Raw genomic sequence first — 19,436 nt, 5'->3', positions numbered from 1 at the left:
CTATCCAGCCGCCTTCCAAGGCTATCTGGGCACCCCACAAGCAGGTTGTAGAAAATGTTGCTGGCTCGGCTCACCTTGGTCTCGCACTGTGCTGCGATCTCTTCGAAGGGGGCTTTCTGGAACTTCTCAATGACCAGGCGTCTCTTCTCCTTCTCCTGCTCTTCAAGGCCGGTGTTATCTTGGGAAGTTGATAATTAAAAAGAAAAAAAAACAGAGAGAGAGAAAAAAATAAATGTCCCATTCCCAGAAAAACGTGGTGAGACAGCTTCCCCAAACGCCCTGGTTGAAGCAGTTGGCTGACTCAGCCAGAGGCCGCATGGGTCCTCTTGAGAGTAAAAGTATTGGGTGCTCAGGCGGTAATAGTCCTAGGCTGGACAATATGAAATTGGTATGGGTACAGGGTGGATCCTATTCAGTTTGAGATTATGGAAAAGAGGAGGAATTTGGCCAATGAAATTAATCTATAGGAACTGATAGGACGATGGGACAAGGTAAGAGGACACATGGTCAGTAGAATTCAAGACCAAGCTATAAAAAGAATAAATTAGAATTACATTATTATTATTATTATTATTATTATTATTATTATTATTATTTATTAGATTTGTATGCCACCCATCTCTGTAAACTCGGGGCGGCTCACAGCAATAATAAAAACAATACATAATGACAAATCTAATAATTAGGATCTAAAATAACAATAGTACATTTAAAAAGTTTAAAAAGCAAGGAACCCCAATATAAAAAACATACATACAATCATATCATGCACAAAAACTACATAGGCAGGGGGAGATGTCTCAGGTCCCCCATGCTTGATGACAGAGGTGGGTTTTAAGGAGTTTACGAAAGGCAAGGAGGGTGGGGGCAGTTCTAATCTCTGGAGGGAGCTGATTCCAGAGGGTCGGGGCCGCCACAGAGAAGGGTCCCGCCAGACGACATTGTTTAGTCGACGGGACCCGGAGAAGACCAACTCTGTGGGACCTATAATATGTAAATAGATATACTGTTCTTGAGTTAAAATGGTGTATAGAAAATATGCCCCCATTTTGGTGGAGGGGTATGAATGTTGTTTGGTGGTGGGCGCTTAGAACACTGAGCACACTGTTATGTGTTGTGTGAATGTTTTATTGATATATTGTTATTATAAAAATCAATTAAAATTTAAATTTAAATTTAAAAAGGAGAGAGTAAAGGTATTGGTGGTCTCCCAAGGGGAGGAGAGAACACCCCCCCCCCGCCCCCAAGAATTCTGGGAGGTCCAGGAATACTTAGCGTTCCATTGTATCTGAATAAATGGCCACTTTAGGGCACTAGGCTGCAATTTTGATAAGCAGTGTGAAATAAGTAAATAAAAACTTAATAAGTGGAAAACCCTTCCAAAAGAAAGCTTGTTTTGGTTGCAGAAATATTAGTTCACAGACTCTTTAGCGGATGGGCCTGATTCTGTTTCGAGCCTAATTCGTCACATCATTAATATTAACTGAGCTATTATTAAGCATGCAACCGTATTTTCTCAACCCTGATTGTCCCTGATGATGATGATAATAATAATAATAATAATAATAATAATAATAATTATTATTATTATTATTATTATTATTATTATTATTATTATTATTAATTAGATTTGTATGCCGCCCCTTTCCGCAGACTTGGGCCATAGACTTTGGTCCAAAAGGCAACTGGACTTTTGTTGGGGGTTTTTTCTCCCCTTGCAAACGTTTCACTTCTCATTTAAGAAGCTTCTTCAGTCCTTCAGAATATACAACTGTTCTGTCTAAGCTAGGAAACCCCAGGAAATAAGTTCACAAACAAACGACCATCCGGGGAAAGTATAAGATGAATATATATTAAGTAAAAATAGTTCATAACATCACCCAGTAAAAAGTGAAAGGAATCTTTTTGGGAATTGGGCAGCGGTCCATGGCTAGTTAGGTTTCTGGGCCAGATTCCAACAGCACATTAAAGGTCTCTGATAAGGGTCTATTAATCATTCCAAACTCACAGCATTCTGGCAGAAGTTCTAGATAGACAGTCTGTGTATTTTTAAATTGTATTTTTAAATCTCTACAGCAGGGAACGAACTCCATGTCTATCCTTCATACTGATTTCTCACGAGACTGTCCCTTATATAGGCACAAGGCGTGGCCAAGTGTTCCATGGAGCTACTCACACTCAAACCTCTTCTTCTCAAATAATCCTGCCTGGACATAGTCCTGCACACTCTTGCGTCTATAAGTGGTTGGTCGTCACCTCTTGAAACTCGATAACACCTCTGTGATAATGCCACAGTCTCTGGTTGGTTTTCCCTCTCTAACTCCTCATCTTCTTCACTCTCAGACTCACCTGCCAAGAACACTGCTCTAGGCAGTCCATCTCTCAATCTTCGAAACCCGTGATCAGCTGAGCAGGATGTGGACCAGACACAACAACAACTACACTACTTCAGAACTGAAGAAGCTTCTTGAATGAAAAGCGAAACGTCTTCAAGGAAAATAAAACCAAGGAGGCCAAATTGTCTTTTGGACAAACACCTTTGGGACAACTGTGGCCCGGATGACTGAGAATCTCTTGAGTTATTCTGGACTGTTTAACTAAGGAGATGCGATCCAAAGCAGCAACGATTATGATTATATTCCTGGGAGAAAATTGCTGCTCATTAAGAGTACAATATAACAAGGAATGGGGGTAGAACACATATTTTACTATACAATGGAGTGCATTTTACCTATTGCCTTCTTCAGTGCTTCAAAGGTAATTTCCTCCGTGCTGTTAACCTGGCGGGGAGGGAAGGGAGAGAAATATTTTACTTAAAATACACCAACAGTTGAACAGAAAATAAAATAATTGACTGTGTTTTGTAGCTGTGGTTTAGCAAGAGCTGAAAGAGGAAACAACAAACTAGCCATGCAGAAGCCATTAGATGTTCCGCTAGGAGACTCAATAATATTGAGTCTCCTCGCAGAACATGAGCTCTGCCAGAAAATGTATGGAGGACAACCCAAAAACTGAGTAAGCTGGTTTGGGGAATGGCTGGAACCTGCTCTTTCTCTCGGAGAGGATGATATAAAGGGTTGATTAAAAGGAGATCCAAGCTTCTGCACCCGCCATGTTCACATTTCATTATGTTGAATCTGTGGTGATGCAGTTTGGTGTGGCAGTGAGGGTGCTGGCCTAAAAACCAGGAGACCGGGAATTCTAGTCTTGCCTTATGCATGCAAGCTGGCAGGGTGACTTTGGGCCAATCACCAAGAGACTGGGAGCTCTATTTCTGCTTTAGGCATGAAAGCTGATGGGGTGACTTTGGCCAGGTGCAAATTGATTATTATTATTATTATTATTTATTTATTAGATTCGTATGCCGCCCCTCTCTGCAGAAACGGGGCAGCTCACAGCAATAACAAAAAAACAATGTACAACAAATCAAATATTTAAAAATATCTAAAAACTCTTATTTAAAAACCCAGACATACACACAAACATACCATACATAAAACTATATAAGCCAGGGGGAGATGTCTCAATTTCCCCATGCCTGACAGCAGAGGTGGGTTTTAAGGAGTTTGCGAAAGGCAAGGAGGGTGGGGCAGTTCTAATCTCCGGGGGGAGCTGGTTCCAGAGGGTCGGGGCCGCCACAGAGAAGGCTCTTCCCCTGGGTCCCGCCAGACAACATTGTTTAGTCGATGGGGCCCGGAGAAGGTCAACTCTGTGGGACCTAACTGGTTGCTGGGATTCATGCGGCAGAAGGAAAGATAAGTCAGGGTTAGGTGAGATCATTTAGAACAAGGCCCTCCAAATTTGGCAACTTTAAAACTTGTGGACTTCAACTTCCAGAATTCTGGGCATTGCACTCCCCCACTGAATTCTGGGAGTTGAAGTCCATAAGTTTGGAGAGTCCTACTAGCCTTCAAGGACCAAGAAAGATGAAAAGTTTTTCTGAAGCTGCACAACGTCCAGGATCAAACTCACCTTATCTTCTGCGCCGTTTCCAGGAAGGATGTCCACCTGAATGGAGACGGTGTCCACAATACTCTTCCTTCGCGACAGCCTGTCCTCATCTGCACACATAACACCAGAAGAAGTTCAGAGTCCTCATTGTGGGTGGTATAAATTATAGCATGCAATATATCACATTCTGGTTAAGTCAGGTATGGAGGCACGGACGGACGGACAGCCTGCATAGTATTTTACACTTCTTGGTCTCGTCTACTTAGAATAACAAAGTTGGAAGGGACCTTTGTAGGCCGTCTAGTCCAACTTGATGGAACTGATATAACAGACGGCTGGCCAAACCAGAGGTGGGGACATGAGAATGGTGATCCAAAGGATCACCATTGTGATCCACTTTCCACCATTTATGTGGTCTAGTGCAGGGTCTCCAAGCTTGGCAACTTTAAGCCTGGCAAACTTTAACTCCCAGAATTCCCCAGCCAGCAAACAAAGAAAGAAGCAAAGCTGGCTGGAGAATTCTGGGAGTTGAAGTCCACCAAGGCTTAAAGTGGTTAAGGTTGGAGACCCCTGACTTAGATGACCCTTCTGGCCTCTTCCAACTCTATCATTGATGGCTGGCTGAGGAATTCTGGGAGTTGAAGTCAACAAGGCTTAAAGTGGTTAAGGTTGGAGACCCATGTTCTAGTAGCAAAGTGGAACACTTTGTTATAAGTTCAGCGACATCACTGCTCAGGCATCAATGGCCAAACAGAAGTGGCTTCATCTGACCAATTCAACAATCCAGGCCCCCCAAACCGAGTGGTTTCCTCTCTGGGCTGTTGTCGCCAGTGAAGGGCTGCAAAATGTTTTACTACCACACTGTGGGCGTGGCTTATTTTTGGGTGTGGCTTGATGGTCATGTGACCAGGTAGGGGTGGCTTGCCAGCCATGTGACAAGGTGGGAGTGGCTTGACAATCATGTGCCCAGAGGTGGCTTAAAGGTCATGTGACCGGGTGGGAGTGGCTTCCCAACCAAAATAAGTTTTCAAACAGGTGCTTGGACTTTTTTTCAGTTGATGAAGTCCCATTATTTGAAAAGCCACAAAAAGGACAAACGATGGACAGCATGATTTGTTGAGGATCACAGTCACATTTTAAGGTTTGTGCTGAACCCACAAAGTTCAGTAGGATAACAGAATAGGCAAGTAACTCAATTTTCTTGAATTGCTATAAAAGTTCGGTTCTAGATAATGATTAAAAGGATTCAAGCATTTATGGGTAAAAACAGACTATTTAATTATTTCCTATTTTAAAAGTAATTAAGGATCCTACTAAGGTACTAGAGTAGGAAGGATAATCCTAAGATTTTTATTAATATTGCTTCTTCATTGCTTATTTGACCCCTATGACAATCATTAAGTGTTGTACCACATGATTCTTGACAAATGTCTCTTTTTATTTTATGTACACTGAGAGCATGTGCATCAAGACAAATTCCTTGTGTGTCTAATCACACTTGGCCAATAAATTCTATTCTATTCTAATCAAAAAACTATTAAGAATTCAATAAATAGTGCACAAACCTACTACCCCCACTGTGTTGTGTGTCCCCCCCCCCCAATGGGGGCAGCCGCCCATTACTGGTTGTCGCCAACTACTGCCATGCGTCCCGCTGGAAAGGCCACACCCAAAGACTCTCACCTGTCACCTGGGGCACGTAAGGCACCGACAGCCGTTCCACGCTGTAGCCGCTGCCGCCTAAGGATTCCACAATCTTGTGCGTCAGGAAGAACAAGCTCTTGTCGTCCTTGTCGAAGTTCGGGGGAAGGCTGCAAAAAACAACACCAACAAAAAACTTTGTTCTAAATGTCTCAAACTAAACAGAACAGCTGAACAGAATTGGAAGGGACCTTGGAGGTCTTCTAGTCCAGCCCCCTGCTTAGGCAGGAAACTCGTGATATATCGCTCTTACTTATTGTCTTAACAATATCCTTCATGTTTCCCACTGAATTTTCTTTTTAAAAAATTATTGATTATAACACAAAAAAACAAAGACACACATATAACAGCTATTGGGTTATTTACAACCCCATTTTCGCATGAAGTTATTGTTGGAAATATTGGAGGAATTATTATCTGAAATTGATACATTTTTACATTTCTTTGTTATTATTATTATTATTATTATTTATTTGTATGCCGTCCCTCTGCTTAGACTCGGGGCGGCTCACAGCAATAATAAAAACAATGTACAATAACAAATCTAATATTTAAAAATATCTTAAAAACCCCTTATTTAAAAGCTTATTTAGTATCCCTTTGTTGTTCTTATAACTAACATTTCTTATACTATATATACAATTAACTACTTTGGACTATCTCTATAGTTTGATTTTCTTCACTATTTCTCTCCTAACCACTTATAGAATTTGGCCCATATTTTATAATATTCAGAGTCCTGCTGCCTTTTCAACCTCCTTGTCATCATGTCCATTTCTGCCCTGTGAATTTTTTAATGACCACACCTTCTTTGGGGACTTCCTCATCTTTCCACTGAATTTTCAACTTCCTTCCTCTTAGCTGGAAGGGGATTTGGCTGAAATCTTGGTAGAGTTTTCTTTTTAATTGATAATATCCTACGAGGCCAATCAAATCTAACCTCAGTTTTAGCCAAAATGCTGCAGATTCACCTTTTGGAATGTCATAGCAAAAATGAAACTGCTATATACTGCATCGCTGGGCTTCGAGCCCTCCATCCACTGGGGGGCAAAAAGACATTTCTCAAGAGAAACAGATATGACAACCAAGAGAGCATCGGCCCTCCTCCACTCCGCAAATCGCACTCCTTTCTAGCACTGACCATGCTACCTATGGTAGCGGGGTAGGTCAAACCATGTAGTAAGGCTGATCTCATCTTTCCTAGGACTTATTCCTTTAGCAGCATCATTATAATTTTGTTGGTTGTGTCTTATGATTAATACTGATGGGCTTTTATTTACTATCCTGTGATTATATCTGTGTTTATCTTATGTTTTATGATGATGGTATTTTATGATTTATAATCATGACTTATCATTTGTTGCTGACATGTACACTTGAGAGCTTCTGCACCAGAGACAAAACCCGTACTTGTGTCCAATCACAGTTGGTTAATAAAGAATCCCTCCCTCCCTCTTTTCCTCTCATCTTTCTTTTTCCTCTTCATTCTTTCCTTCCTCCCTTTTCCTCCCTCCCTCCCTCCTCCCTCCCTTTTCCTCCTTTCCTTTTTTCTCCCTCACTCCTTCGTTCCTTCCTTTCGCCTTTTTCCTCCCTCCCTCCTTTTTTCTCCCTCTCTCCTTCATTCCTTCCTTCCTCCCTTTTTCCTTCATTCCTCCCTCTTCTTTTTTCTTCCTCCGTCCCTTCCTTTTCCTCCCTCCCTTCCTTCCTCTTCTCTCCAGCCCTGCCCTCTCCTATGCCATCCTATCAAACATCTGCAAGAAAACCAACCAGATCCTAGAGCACTAATGACCACAAAGTTCAATGTTGAGCAACAAAGATCCCCTCCCAAATCTTCGCTCCCTTGATCAGGCCAACCCCAAACCCTTTACCTGCTCTTATCTCGAAGGATGGTTTCCGGCAGGAAGTAGGGAGCTTCCACTGTTCTGGTTTCAATCACCTGTGAAAACAAGTGGGAGCAAAAAGCCCTTTTCAGACTGGCTATCTGAGCAAAATGACCTCTCTGGCTCATCATTTCTCAGTTGCTTTCTGAAAAAGCACCCCAGAAACAGTCCCCCAAAACAGCTTGGTGCCTGCTGCGTGGGGGCCCTCCAAAATCTTGCAACGCAGAAGGGCCCCAAAAGGAGGAAAGAGGGAAAGGGAGAAACCACTGTTAGTACTATGTACCTAACAGTTGGGTTTGGCAATATATAAACAAGCTCACAATGAATGCTTGTACGTATTGAAGCACTACAGCTTTTAGAGGTAGTGTTGGGAATTGCCACAAGAGGGAGCCAAAAGCGAGATTCTCTCTGTGTGTTTTTCTGCTCATTTTTGTGCTGATTCATTGTGACTGCTGTAGTAAGAACTGTGTGTTTTATTTATTTGTAAGCTGCACAAGTAAGGCTATTATTATTATTATTATTATTATTATTATTATTATTATTATTATTATTATTATTATTATTATTATTAATTAGATTTGTATGCATCCCCTCTCAGATGACTCGGAGCAGCTTGCCACAGCAATACAAAATACAAATCCAATGATTAAAAAGCAAAACTGTTAAAAACACTTGATTTAAAAACAACCATACAACCCAAACAAATCATACATAAAACAGAGCGGCCGAGGGGAATCCATTTCCCCATGCCTGGCAGCAAAGGTGGGCTTTTAGGAGTTTGTTAACGTGTTGAGAGTTATTGTCTGATTTAACTGTGCATGACTGGATTGTTTAACTTGACTGTGCTATTTGCTAAAGTAAATACACTGCTCAAAAAAATAAAGGGAACCCTCAAAAAAACCATCCTAGGTCTGAATGAATGAAATATTCTCACTGAATCCTTTGTTCTGTGCAAAGTTGAATGTGCACAACAGCAGGTGAAATTGATTGTCCATCAGTGTTGCTTCCTAAATGGACAGTTTCATTTCACAGAAGTTTAATTTGCTTGGCGTTATAATGTGTTGTTTAAGTGTTCCCTGTTGTGGTTAGCTCTGGCCCAGCTCCTGCCCCAAGGACTGTGGATGTGGGGGAGACATCCACATGCTGCAGGCCTGTTTTGCCCCCGGTGGAATCTGCTGATGAAGGCTCCTCTGACCAAGAAGACATGAGTGACAGGCAGGAGGAGAGTGGGGCAGACAGCTCAGAAGGAGATCAATTCTCTAGCTCCTCCTTGGATTCGGAACAAGAGTTAATGATACAGCCACGCATGCAGAGAGCGATGCATAGGCAGCAACAACTGAGAGATTATTATCAAAGAAAATGAGGCCACCTGTGGTTGGGTGGGGCTGTGGTCATTAGTGAGGCTGCTATAAAGAGCAGCCTGTGGGTTTGGCCATTGTGGAGGATTATCTGATCATTGTGTTTCGTGACTGCTTTACTGACTTTGACCTTTTGTGTGCTGATTTTCCCCCGCTTTGAAACTAAACCAGGGCAAAGTGTGTTTCACTTTGTGAAAGAAGAAGGACTGTGAATTGCCTCACAGTTGCAAGCTAAGTATCTCAGAACTGATAAGGGACTTGTACAAATTACCAGTTTGTTTGGAGACGAGGGCTCTTGGCTATACCAAAAGAGGGCTTGGTTTAAGTGAATTTTCATTATAAAGAACATTGTGTTGAATTTTCAAACGTGTGTGTGTCTGAAATTGTATCTGTGCATTTTTGGGAGGATTCTACCAGAGAGCCCGACAGAACAGTTCCCTTTATTTTTTTGAGCAGTGTACTATTTTATACACTTTAATGTATCTGGTTTGTCTGAGTGAACCATGATCCATCTCATTATTCTATTCATGACCATCTGCTGGATGTCTGCTAGAATCCCATGTTTTCCTTTGTGTATGTGTATCCTTGATAACTCAGGGGTCACTCTGCCGACTCCTCAGCAATCACAACTGTGGCTCACCCACCTTGCTGATGTGCTGGCAGAAGGCCGGGATGGCGATCATCTGGCTCAGGAAGTTGAGGTACGCGGCCACCAGCCCCATGATGCTGCACCGGTTGAACATCGGCAAGTTGTCCTCGTTGAGAATGGCAATGTCCTACGGGAGGAAGAAAAACGGTACAGAATCAAAACAGGCCAAATATTTTTTCTTTATCTTCTTCTGTCGCTTCTGCTAACATTTCCCCTGTTATCTCATGTAGCTTTTCTCCTTTTTCCTCCGGGATGTTTTGAAATCGCAAAGAGAATTTAGATTGGTTGACTTCCAAAATTATAGAGGTCCCTTCCTAACTTTTATCAGACACCAACAACTCCTCCACCTTTAAATCAAGTCTTAGAAACAGAGAAGATTGACAGCAGAACAGGACCTCCTGGTCCATCTCATCTGCCCTTATACTATTTCCTGTGTTTTATCTTAGGATGGATCTATGTTTATCCCAGGCATGTTTGAACTCAGTTACTGTGGATCCTTCCTTCCTTCCTTCTCTTTCTTTCCTCCCTCCCTCATTTTCTCATTCATAGAAACATGGAAACATAGAAGATTGATGGCAGAGAAAGACTTCACGGTACATCTCGCCTGCCCTTATACTATTTCCTGTGTTTTATTTTAGGTTGGATCTATGCTTATGCCAGGCATGTTTAAATTCAGTTCCTGTGGATTGACCAACCATGTCTGCTGGAAGTTTGTTCCAAGCATCTACTACTCTTTCAGTCAAATATTTTCTCACGTTGTTTCTGATCTTTCCCCCAACTAACTTCAGATTGTGTCCCCTTGTTCTTGGGTTCATTTTCCTATTAAAAACACTTCCCTCCTGGACCTTATTTAACCCTTTAATATATTTAAATGTTTCAATCATGTCTCCTCCTTCCCTTCTGTCCTCCAGACTCTACAGATTGAGTTCATTAAGTCTTTCCTGGTCAGTTTTATGCTTAAGACCTTCCACCATTCTTGTAGCCCGTCTTTGGACCCATTCAATTTGATCCATCTCTTTTTGTAGGTGAGGTCTCCAGAACTGGACACAGTGTTATTCCAAGTGGGGTCTCAAGTCTTTCTACCTTTTCTTCCATCTTCTGTATACGTTGTTCGCTCTGCTTCTCATCAGCCTCTAAGCAGGTTCCCCTCCCCCTCCTTATTTATTTATTATTTATTACTTAGATTTGTATGCCGCCCCTCTCCGAAGACTCGGGGCGGCTCACAACACTCCTCCCCCCACCCCAAGTCTGGTCTCCCTCCCCCATACCTGCAGAGCGATGGCCAGGCGGATGAGGTCGGTCACCACTTCTTCGTTGGCCAGCTCGATGGTGATCAGAGCCAGCGACGTGTAGAGCAGCTCAAAGTTCTTGTGCACGTTGTCGTATACTTTGCATCCCAGGAAGACGTGTCGGTAGAGCTGCTGGGCGTGCTGCTCCGGAGGGGATGGAACGGGAGACAAGGCACAGGAGGATGGGAGGGGGGTTTAGAGCATTCCTCCCACCTCCCCTCCTCTACTCCATATCCTTCCTTCCTTCCTTTCCAACCTGCCTTTATTCCTCCCTCCTGTTCTTCCATCCTTCTCCCTCCCTCCCTCCCTCCCCTCCTTTCTTCCTTCCTTCCCACCCGCCTTCTTTCCCACCTTCCCTCCATTCCTCCCTTCTGTTCTTCCATCTTTCTCCGTTTCTCCATCCCTTCCTTGCCTTTCGTAAACTCCTTAAAACTCACCTCTGCCGTCAGACATGGGGGAATTGAAACATCTCCCCCTTGCCCATGTGGTTTTGGTGTATGATTGATTGTGTGCTTGTTTTTTTATATATTGGGGTTTCTTTTGGATTTTTTAACCTAAAACTGTAATTTAGATGGCTAAATATTAGATTTGTTACTATGTGCTGTTTTTACCATTGTTGTGAGCCACCCCGAGTCTGCGGAGAGGGGCGGCATATAAATCCAATAAATCTAATCTAATCTTCCTTCCCTCCTACCTTTCCTCCCTCCTTCTTTCCTTCCCCCCTGCCTCCATTCCTCCCTTCTGTTCTTCCTTCCTTCTCTCCCCCTTCCTTCCTTCCCATGCTGCCTCCATTCCTCCTTCCATCATCTCCCTCCTTCCTTCCTTCAATTGTTCCTTCCTCCCCACCCTGCCTCCACTCCTCCCTATTCTTCCTTCCTCCTCCCTCCCTTCTTCCCCCCTTCCTTTTGTTCCCTCCCTCCCTCCTTCCTTCTTTCCATCATCCCTCTTTCTCCAAATGTGGCCACTTTAAGCCTCGTGGACTTTAATTCCCAGAATTCCCCAGACAGCTGTGATGGAATTCTGGGACTTGAAGTCCACGAATCCTAAAGTGGCCACATTTGGAGAGCCCTTCGCTAGACTGAATCTGAATGAAAATCATTTAAACTGGGGCTTTACCTTCTTCATAAAGCTCACGTCTTGCCGGGAAATTTTGTCTCGTTTTATCTTCAGATCAGACACGTCCGGGATGATTCTAGAAAAATTGGGGATTGAGTTGCTCATTTCTTATGGCAGCAACAAGTGACAGCTACAACAAAGAATCTGCAACCCAGGAAGCCCTCTGAGGCGAGTGGAGACTCTTTGCAAACGGGCTTTGCACCTTCCTCTCTATCCAGCAGGATAACAAAGTTGGAAGGGGCCTTGTAGGTCATCTAGTCCAACCCCTCCACTCAAGCAACAGGCCCTACACCATTTCTGGCAGTCCAGTCTCTTGTTACAAGTTTCCAGGGATGAAGCTCCCACAACTTCCACTCATCTATCCATCCATCTCTCACCTCTCTCTCCATCCATCCATCCCCCCTCTCATCTCTCTCTCTCTTCTCTCTTCTCCATCCATCCATCCATCTCCCCATCTCTCTCTCTCCATCCATCTCATCTCTCCTTACCGTATCCCTCGAAGCTTCGCTCTGTTGTCGTGCCGGTCGATCAGATTGTGTAGGATCTCCAAGACCAGCTGCCGCAGCTCGGAGTCCTCCATCAGGGAGGTGGACAGCAGAGGGTCCAGGAAGGGGGCCGACAGAACCGAGGCGATGCTCTTGGCATTGTAGCCGGAGGTCACCTGCCGAGGAAACCCGACAAAAAAACAAGGGCTCTAATCATTGTTGAGGGTTTTTTAGGGAAGATTGTATTGGCAGTTCTGTGTTAGCAAAAGCTTACACAGGTAAAATATGATAAAATTATATTTCGGTGTCAGCCCTGAAATCTACTCCAATCTGTCCCACATATGTGTTTTCCCCTTTTAGGGGGTCGCCAAAATGGGACCACGTCCCTTGCAGTGCGTTGCAATCGGCCATAAGTCCATGTCAGTTGCCAAGCCTCTGGATTATGACCACATGGCCATGAGGATGCTGAAACCGTCGTATGTGTGAAAAATAGACAGTACCGCTGCAACTTTGAATGGTCACTAAGTGAATGGTTATAAGTCAAGGACTGCCTGTACCATACCCAAAGGCCACCCACGCCTTCCAAAGGCTGCCCTAGAAATCATTAGCTGCAGCCCGCAAGGCCAGGGGATGCTGGGAGCTGTAGTCCGGGATCAGGAAACCAACTTGCATTGCGACCTGCCACCCATTTGATCTGATAGAATTGGCACGTTCAGTGTTGCAGAATCCTCTGAACAGGCTCTCCAACCTTGGCCACTTTAAGACAGGTGGACTTCAACGCCCAGAATTCTTGTGGACTTCAGCTGCCAGAATTCTTGTGGACTTCAACGCCCAGAATTCTTGTGGACTTCAACGCCCAGAATTCTTGTGGACTTCAACGCCCAGAATTCTTGTGGACTTCAGCTGCCAGAATTCTTGTGGACTTCAACGCCCAGAATTCTTGTGGACTTCAACTCATAGACTTCAAGTCCACAAGAATTCTGGGCGTTGGATGTCCACCCGCCAAGGCTGGAGGTCCCTCTTCTAACAGGATGAAAGCCCTGCGATTAGGGATGAGGGGAGCTGCAAAGGCACCTGGAGAAGCCCCCCCTGAAACCTGGCATCTCATCCCATGCCCCCCGCCTCCCGCAATCCCTTCTTACCATCAGCAACGACCGCAGCAACATGATTTGAATCCTCCTGGTTCCCAAATCCCTGCGAGAGAAAGAAAGAGCAAAGGAAATATTATATCCTAGAGAGGACCGCGGCTTGTCAATCAAGGCTGGGGCTGCCCATCAGCTCCTGCCCCCCCCCCACTCTGGAAAGCTTTTTTAAAAAGTTCCCCAAGACAGAATTTGCAGAATCAAAATACACTTTGGTTTCAAAAGAATTGAATTTAATTAATTTAACTTAATTGAATTAATTAATTTAATTTAATTTAGCCGCCCTGAGTCTCCGGAGAGGGGCGGCATACAAGTCTAATGAGTTATTATTACTATAACTATTACTATAACTATTACTATTATTATTATTAATAATTTAATTATTTAATTTATAGGCCACCCAATTCCTAACGGATTTTATAGAGGAGGAGGAGGAGGAGGAGGTCTGTGGGTTTCTTGGGGGTCTCAGCACTAGGAGGGAGGAGGGCTGTGGAATTGAGGAGGAGGAGGGTGGAGGCCCTTCCTGCCCTTTGATCTTGATTGTTTCCCCCCCTCCCCGCAGAGGTTTCATGACCAGAACTTTATAACATCATCAGTGCTAGAAGGGAAGGAGGTTTGTGCCTTTGAGCACTGATGATGTAACCTAGCTGGGTTATGAAACGTCCGCAAGAAAACAACCAAGCTCAGAGAGAACCAAGGACCCCACAGTCCTCCTCCTCTCCACAAACCCCACTCCCTTGTAACACTGATGACATTATCTAGTTATGCCATGAAATGTCTGCAAAAAAAAGTATCAAGGATCCCACATTTAAATGAGTTGGTTGACTATTTTTAATGTAGTGGGATCTTAGCCTGTACTTTTAATTAATTAGATTTCTGTACACATTGTTTTATACCCTGTGAGCCGCCCTGAGTCTTCGGAGAAGGGAGGCATACAAGTCTAATAAATAATAATAATAATAATAATAATAATAATAATAATAATAATTCTGCTGTCTCCTGGGATCGCGAAGTGTGGATCATCGACATCGCAATCCCAGGAGACAGCAGAATTGAGGAGAAGCAGCTAGAGAAATTAGTGAAATACGAAGATCTAAAAATCGAGCTGCAACGACTCTGGCATAAGCCCATGAAAGTGGTCCCAGTGGTACTTGGCACGCTGGGCGCAGGGCCAAAGGATCTCAGCGGACATTTGAAAACCATCGGAATTGACAAAATCTCCATCTGTCAATTGCAAAAGGCCGCTTTACTGGGATCGGCAAACATCATTCGCCGCTACATCACGAAGTCCTAGGTGCTTGGGAAGCGCCCGACTGGGGATGAAATACGAAATCCAGCATAGTGATCTCGTTTGCTGTGTTGTATTGACATAATAATAATAATAATAATAATAATAATAATAATAATAATAATAATAATAATAGTTGTTATTATTATTATTAATATATTTTAGTTCAGACATCTTAGCAATTCATATTAACAGCAGTGCCCTTAATAACATTTCGCATTGAGACTTGTATATCACTTCACAGAGCTTTCCAGCCCTCTCTACGTGGTTTAAAATGTCAGCCTCTTGCCCCCAACATCTGGGTCCTCATTTTACCCACTGTTGGGACAGCAATATATTGGCTGCAGGTATTGCAGACTGCCACAAGAGAGAACTAGAGTTCCTAGCTTATTTCTCTAAGTCACCCTCTTTGTTTCTCTTTCTCTAAGCTACTCACTGTATGTATTGCTCTGCAACTCTCTGCAATCTTTCTGTATTGTACTCATGTGTTATAGCTAAAATGTGTTTAGACTCGGTATCTTTGCTGATTATGACAAAGACAACTGGCAAGAAAGACTATGTATTTGGTAATATTTGGATTGCTATTCTGACTTATTACGTGCATGACATTAGACTGTTTATCTGAATATGTTATTTCTCAAAGTAAACTTTAATTCAAGTTAGTGTGTCTGTGTGTGCCTGTGTGTGAGTACTTATTCACAACTAATCTCAATCTAAATGTTTCTGTGTGTATGCACAACCTTGGTAGACAAGGTTTACTCTGCTCATACATTAACACCCATCTCGAAAGGCTGAGTCAGCCTTGAGCTGGCCAGGATTGAACTCCTGGCGGTGGGCAGAGTCAGCCTGCAATACTGCATCCTAACCACTGCGCCGTCAGAGCTCCTCCTATTACTAATACAGATTGCCGAAAGAAAAGCAGAACGGGATATGTGACACAAACCCGAGCTCGCTGGTGTCCAAGGTCTGGGTGGTCACCCCAAAGAGAGGGACTTTCCCCATGATAAACATCATAATCTCCGACCGCTGGTAGTCGGGCAGGTTACTTCCAAAGAAACCTACGAGCAGACGGAAAAGCAAAGGGTGAAACCAGCAGCGAAATCTACTGATTCGGAAGCTCTCACGTGCACCAATGCTGTACACGCTTTTTTACACTCTGCGCATGGAATGGAATGGAATAGAATAGAATGTAGAACAGAGAATAAAATAGAATGTGGAATGGAACGGAATGAAAGAATAGAATGTAGAACAGAATGGAATAGAACAGAACAGAACAGAACGGAATGGAATAGAAAATCGGATAGAACATGGGACAGGGTAGGATTATTATTATTATTATTATTATTATTATTATTATTATTATTATTAATTGGATTTGTATGCCGCCCCTCTCCGGAGACTCGGGGCAGCTAACAACAGTAAAAAAAACAGCATATAACAATCCAATATTAAAGCAGTTAAAAACCCTTATTATAAAACCAAACATACATAGAGACATACCATGCATAAAATTGTAAAGGCCTAGGGGGAAAGAGTATCTCAATTCCCCCATGCCTGGCGGCAGAGGTGGGTTTTAAGAAGCTTACGAAAGGCAAGGAGGGTGGGGGCAATTCTGATCTCTGGGGGGAGTTGGTTTCAGAGGGCCAGGGCCGCCACAGAGAAGGCTCTTCTCCTGGGTCCCACCAAGCGACATTGTTTAGTTGACAGGACCCGGAGAAGATCCACTCTGTGGGACCTAACTGGTCACTGGGATTTGTGCAGCAGAAGGCGGTCCCTGAGATAATCTGGTTCGATGCCATGAAGGGCTTTATAGGTCATAACCAACACTTTGAATTGTGACCGGAAACTGATCGGCAACCAATGCAGACTGCGGAGTGTTGGTGTGACATGGGCATACTTAGGGAAGCCCATGATAGCTCTCGCAGCTGCATTCTGCACGACCTGAAGTTTCCGAACACTTTTCAAAGGTAGCCCCATGTAGAAGCATGGATGGGATGTCATAGAATATAGAACATAGAATAGAGAACTCAGACTACGACAAAAAATTGTATAGCCAAGACCAGATAGAACCCAACAAGGTAGACAGCTATTTAGCAGAGAAAAACATGCCAGAATTAAAAGAGGAAGATAACAAAATATTAAATAGGGAAATCACATTAACTGAATTCCAAAATGCAATTAAAAAAAAAAGAAAAATAAGCCTCCTGGGCCAGATGGCTATCTTCGAGAATTCTATAAAAACTTTGGAGAAGTCCTGGAACACATACATTTGAAACTACACAACGAAGCATTACAGGAGACAAAAATACCAGGAACGTGGAGGGAGATATACATCGCTACGATAACGGAAGAAGGTGAGAATGCAGCCCAAATTCAAGACTGTATAGATCAATTTTGTTGTTGAATGCCGATTACAAAATTTGCATGTATATTATAGCAGAAAGACTTTAAAAAATTCTAAATAATATAAAATATACACTGCTCAAAATAAATAAATAAAGGGAACCCTCAAAGAACCCATCCTAGATCTGAATGAATGAAATATTCTCATTGAATCCTTTGTTCTGTACAAAGTTGAATGTCCTGACAACAAAATGAAATTGATTGTCCATCAGTGTTGCTTCCTAAGTGGTTTGATTTACTTGGAGTTATATTTCTGTTGTTTAAGTGTTCCCTATCTTTTTTAGCAGTATAGAACATAGAACATAGAATACAGAATATATAATAGGATAGAATAATGAAGAGGAGAGGAGAGGAATGGAGAAGAGAGAATAGAATAGAATAATAAAGACTAGACTAGAAATATGGTACGGAATAGAATAGAATTTATTTATTTAATATTTATTTATTAATTGGATTTGTATGCTGCCCCTCTCCGAGGACTCGGGGCGGCTCACAACATATAAAAAAACATTTTATTTTATTTATTTATTTAATTGGATTTGTATGCCGCCCCTCTCCAAGGACTCGGGGCGGCTCACAGCATATATAAAAAAAGAACAGTAATATAATCCAATTAGTACTACAATATTAAAAACAATTAGAAAGAGGAGATTAACCTAAAAAATTAACTAATTAACCAATAGCAGTATACATCTTAGAATCCAATTAATAAAAAGAATGAAGGGACCTTGGAGATCTTCTAGTCCAACCCTGATAACACAAACACTTTTCCAATCTCTTCTTTAAAACTTGCAGTGTTGGACATTGACAACACTTGGACGAAAAGGTACCAACCCTCTCCCCCCTCCGCCAAAAAAGAAAAAGACAGCAGCTACGAGACTGCAGCCCGGACTACTGACCGATGGTTTGAATGATGGCGTTCTGGACGATGCGCTCATCGTTGTCCTTCGAGGGGGGAGCCAGGGCAGCGTGGCCGTAATCGCCCCTCGAGTTGCCCAGTTCAAAATCCACACTCAGGCTCAGGTGCTTCAGCAAGGTGTTGAAGACCTCCAGGACGGTCGGTCCTGCCCGACGAAAGCGTGGGGGAAAAATAATTATTTATATTTATTTATTATTATTTATTAATTGAACTTGTATGCCGCCCTCCTCCAAAGACTCAGGGGGGCTCGCAACATATAAAAAACAATGCAAAACAATTCTAAGGCCAATTATAAAATTATATCCTGCCTTTATTGCTTTTACAAATACAGTGGCCCCTCTGCTTAAGAACTTAATTGGTTCCGTGTCCAGGTTCTTAAGTAGAAAAGTTTGTAAGTAGAAGCAACTTTTCCCATAGGAATCAATGTAAAAGCAAATAATGCGTGCAAACTCATTAGGAAAGAAATAAAAGCTTGGAATTTGGGTGGGAGGAGGAAGAAGAGGAGGAGGACAGTCACTGCCGAAGGAAGAAGGTGAAGTGCAGAAGAATATCTGCACCAAAGACAAATTCCTTGTGGGTCCAATCACACTTGGCCAATAAAGAATTCTATTCTATTCTATATTCTATTCTATTTTCTATTTCATTTTCTATTCTATTCTATTCCATTCCATTCTACATTCTATTGTATTCTATATTCTATTGTATTGGATTCTATTCTATTTCCTATTCCTATTCCATTCCATTCTATATTCGGTTCTATTCTATTCCATTTTCTATTCTATTCTATTCGTTGGAACCCTGGCCATTGGCTTCTTCCTACAACTGAAAGAAAGCTGACTCACCCAAATGGCCTTTTGGCCTCAGGCAGACCTCACACGGGAGTCTTCCCATCCCAAGTTTGGCCGCTTACTCACTAGCCAAACCGGCTCCACAAGCCACGAGCACCAAACCAAACCCTTGACGTATTCACCTGACTCAATCTACGACTGCCAAAATTCCTTATTATCAAACCTCTTAGTCTCTGGCTTGGAAGAAAATTGACTTGCTGGACTTTTTATGTTTTTCTAACATTAATTTAAAAAAAGACCCTAGCAATATCCAAATAGAAAATACAAGTGGTCCTTGACTTATAACCGTAAGATTACTGACCGTTTGAAGTTAAATAGAAACATAGAAGTCTGACGGCAGAGAAAGACCTCCTGGTCCATCTTGTCTGCCCTTATACTATTTCCTGTATTTTATCTTACAATGGATA

General features: G+C 42.6%; 2 protein-coding genes across 2 annotated transcripts in view; one reads left to right on the top strand and one right to left on the bottom strand.

The window, feature by feature from the left end:
* Nucleotides 1-19,436, top strand: part of CPSF1 (cleavage and polyadenylation specific factor 1) — a 242,284-nt gene that overhangs the window by 72,793 nt on the left and 150,055 nt on the right. The gene's annotated exons all lie outside the window — the stretch shown is intronic.
* Nucleotides 1-19,436, bottom strand: part of EFR3A (EFR3 homolog A) — a 57,754-nt gene that overhangs the window by 5,802 nt on the left and 32,516 nt on the right. The window contains exons 11-22 of the mRNA XM_070748416.1: nucleotides 18,162-18,326; nucleotides 15,803-15,917; nucleotides 13,572-13,623; nucleotides 12,433-12,605; nucleotides 11,945-12,020; nucleotides 10,808-10,969; nucleotides 9,535-9,666; nucleotides 7,521-7,588; nucleotides 5,635-5,762; nucleotides 3,973-4,061; nucleotides 2,732-2,780; nucleotides 75-178 (exon numbers count right to left, since the gene is read on the bottom strand). Coding sequence (XP_070604517.1) covers nucleotides 75-178; nucleotides 2,732-2,780; nucleotides 3,973-4,061; nucleotides 5,635-5,762; nucleotides 7,521-7,588; nucleotides 9,535-9,666; nucleotides 10,808-10,969; nucleotides 11,945-12,020; nucleotides 12,433-12,605; nucleotides 13,572-13,623; nucleotides 15,803-15,917; nucleotides 18,162-18,326 — 1,313 coding nt within the window. The remainder of the gene's footprint in view (nucleotides 1-74; nucleotides 179-2,731; nucleotides 2,781-3,972; nucleotides 4,062-5,634; nucleotides 5,763-7,520; nucleotides 7,589-9,534; nucleotides 9,667-10,807; nucleotides 10,970-11,944; nucleotides 12,021-12,432; nucleotides 12,606-13,571; nucleotides 13,624-15,802; nucleotides 15,918-18,161; nucleotides 18,327-19,436) is intronic.

The sequence above is a fragment of the Erythrolamprus reginae genome, chromosome 3 (genome assembly GCF_031021105.1).
Source record: "Erythrolamprus reginae isolate rEryReg1 chromosome 3, rEryReg1.hap1, whole genome shotgun sequence".
Lineage (NCBI taxonomy): Eukaryota > Metazoa > Chordata > Lepidosauria > Squamata > Dipsadidae > Erythrolamprus > Erythrolamprus reginae.
The sequence above is the reverse complement of the archived record's forward strand: the minus strand, read 5'-3'. Positions and strand labels throughout refer to the sequence as shown.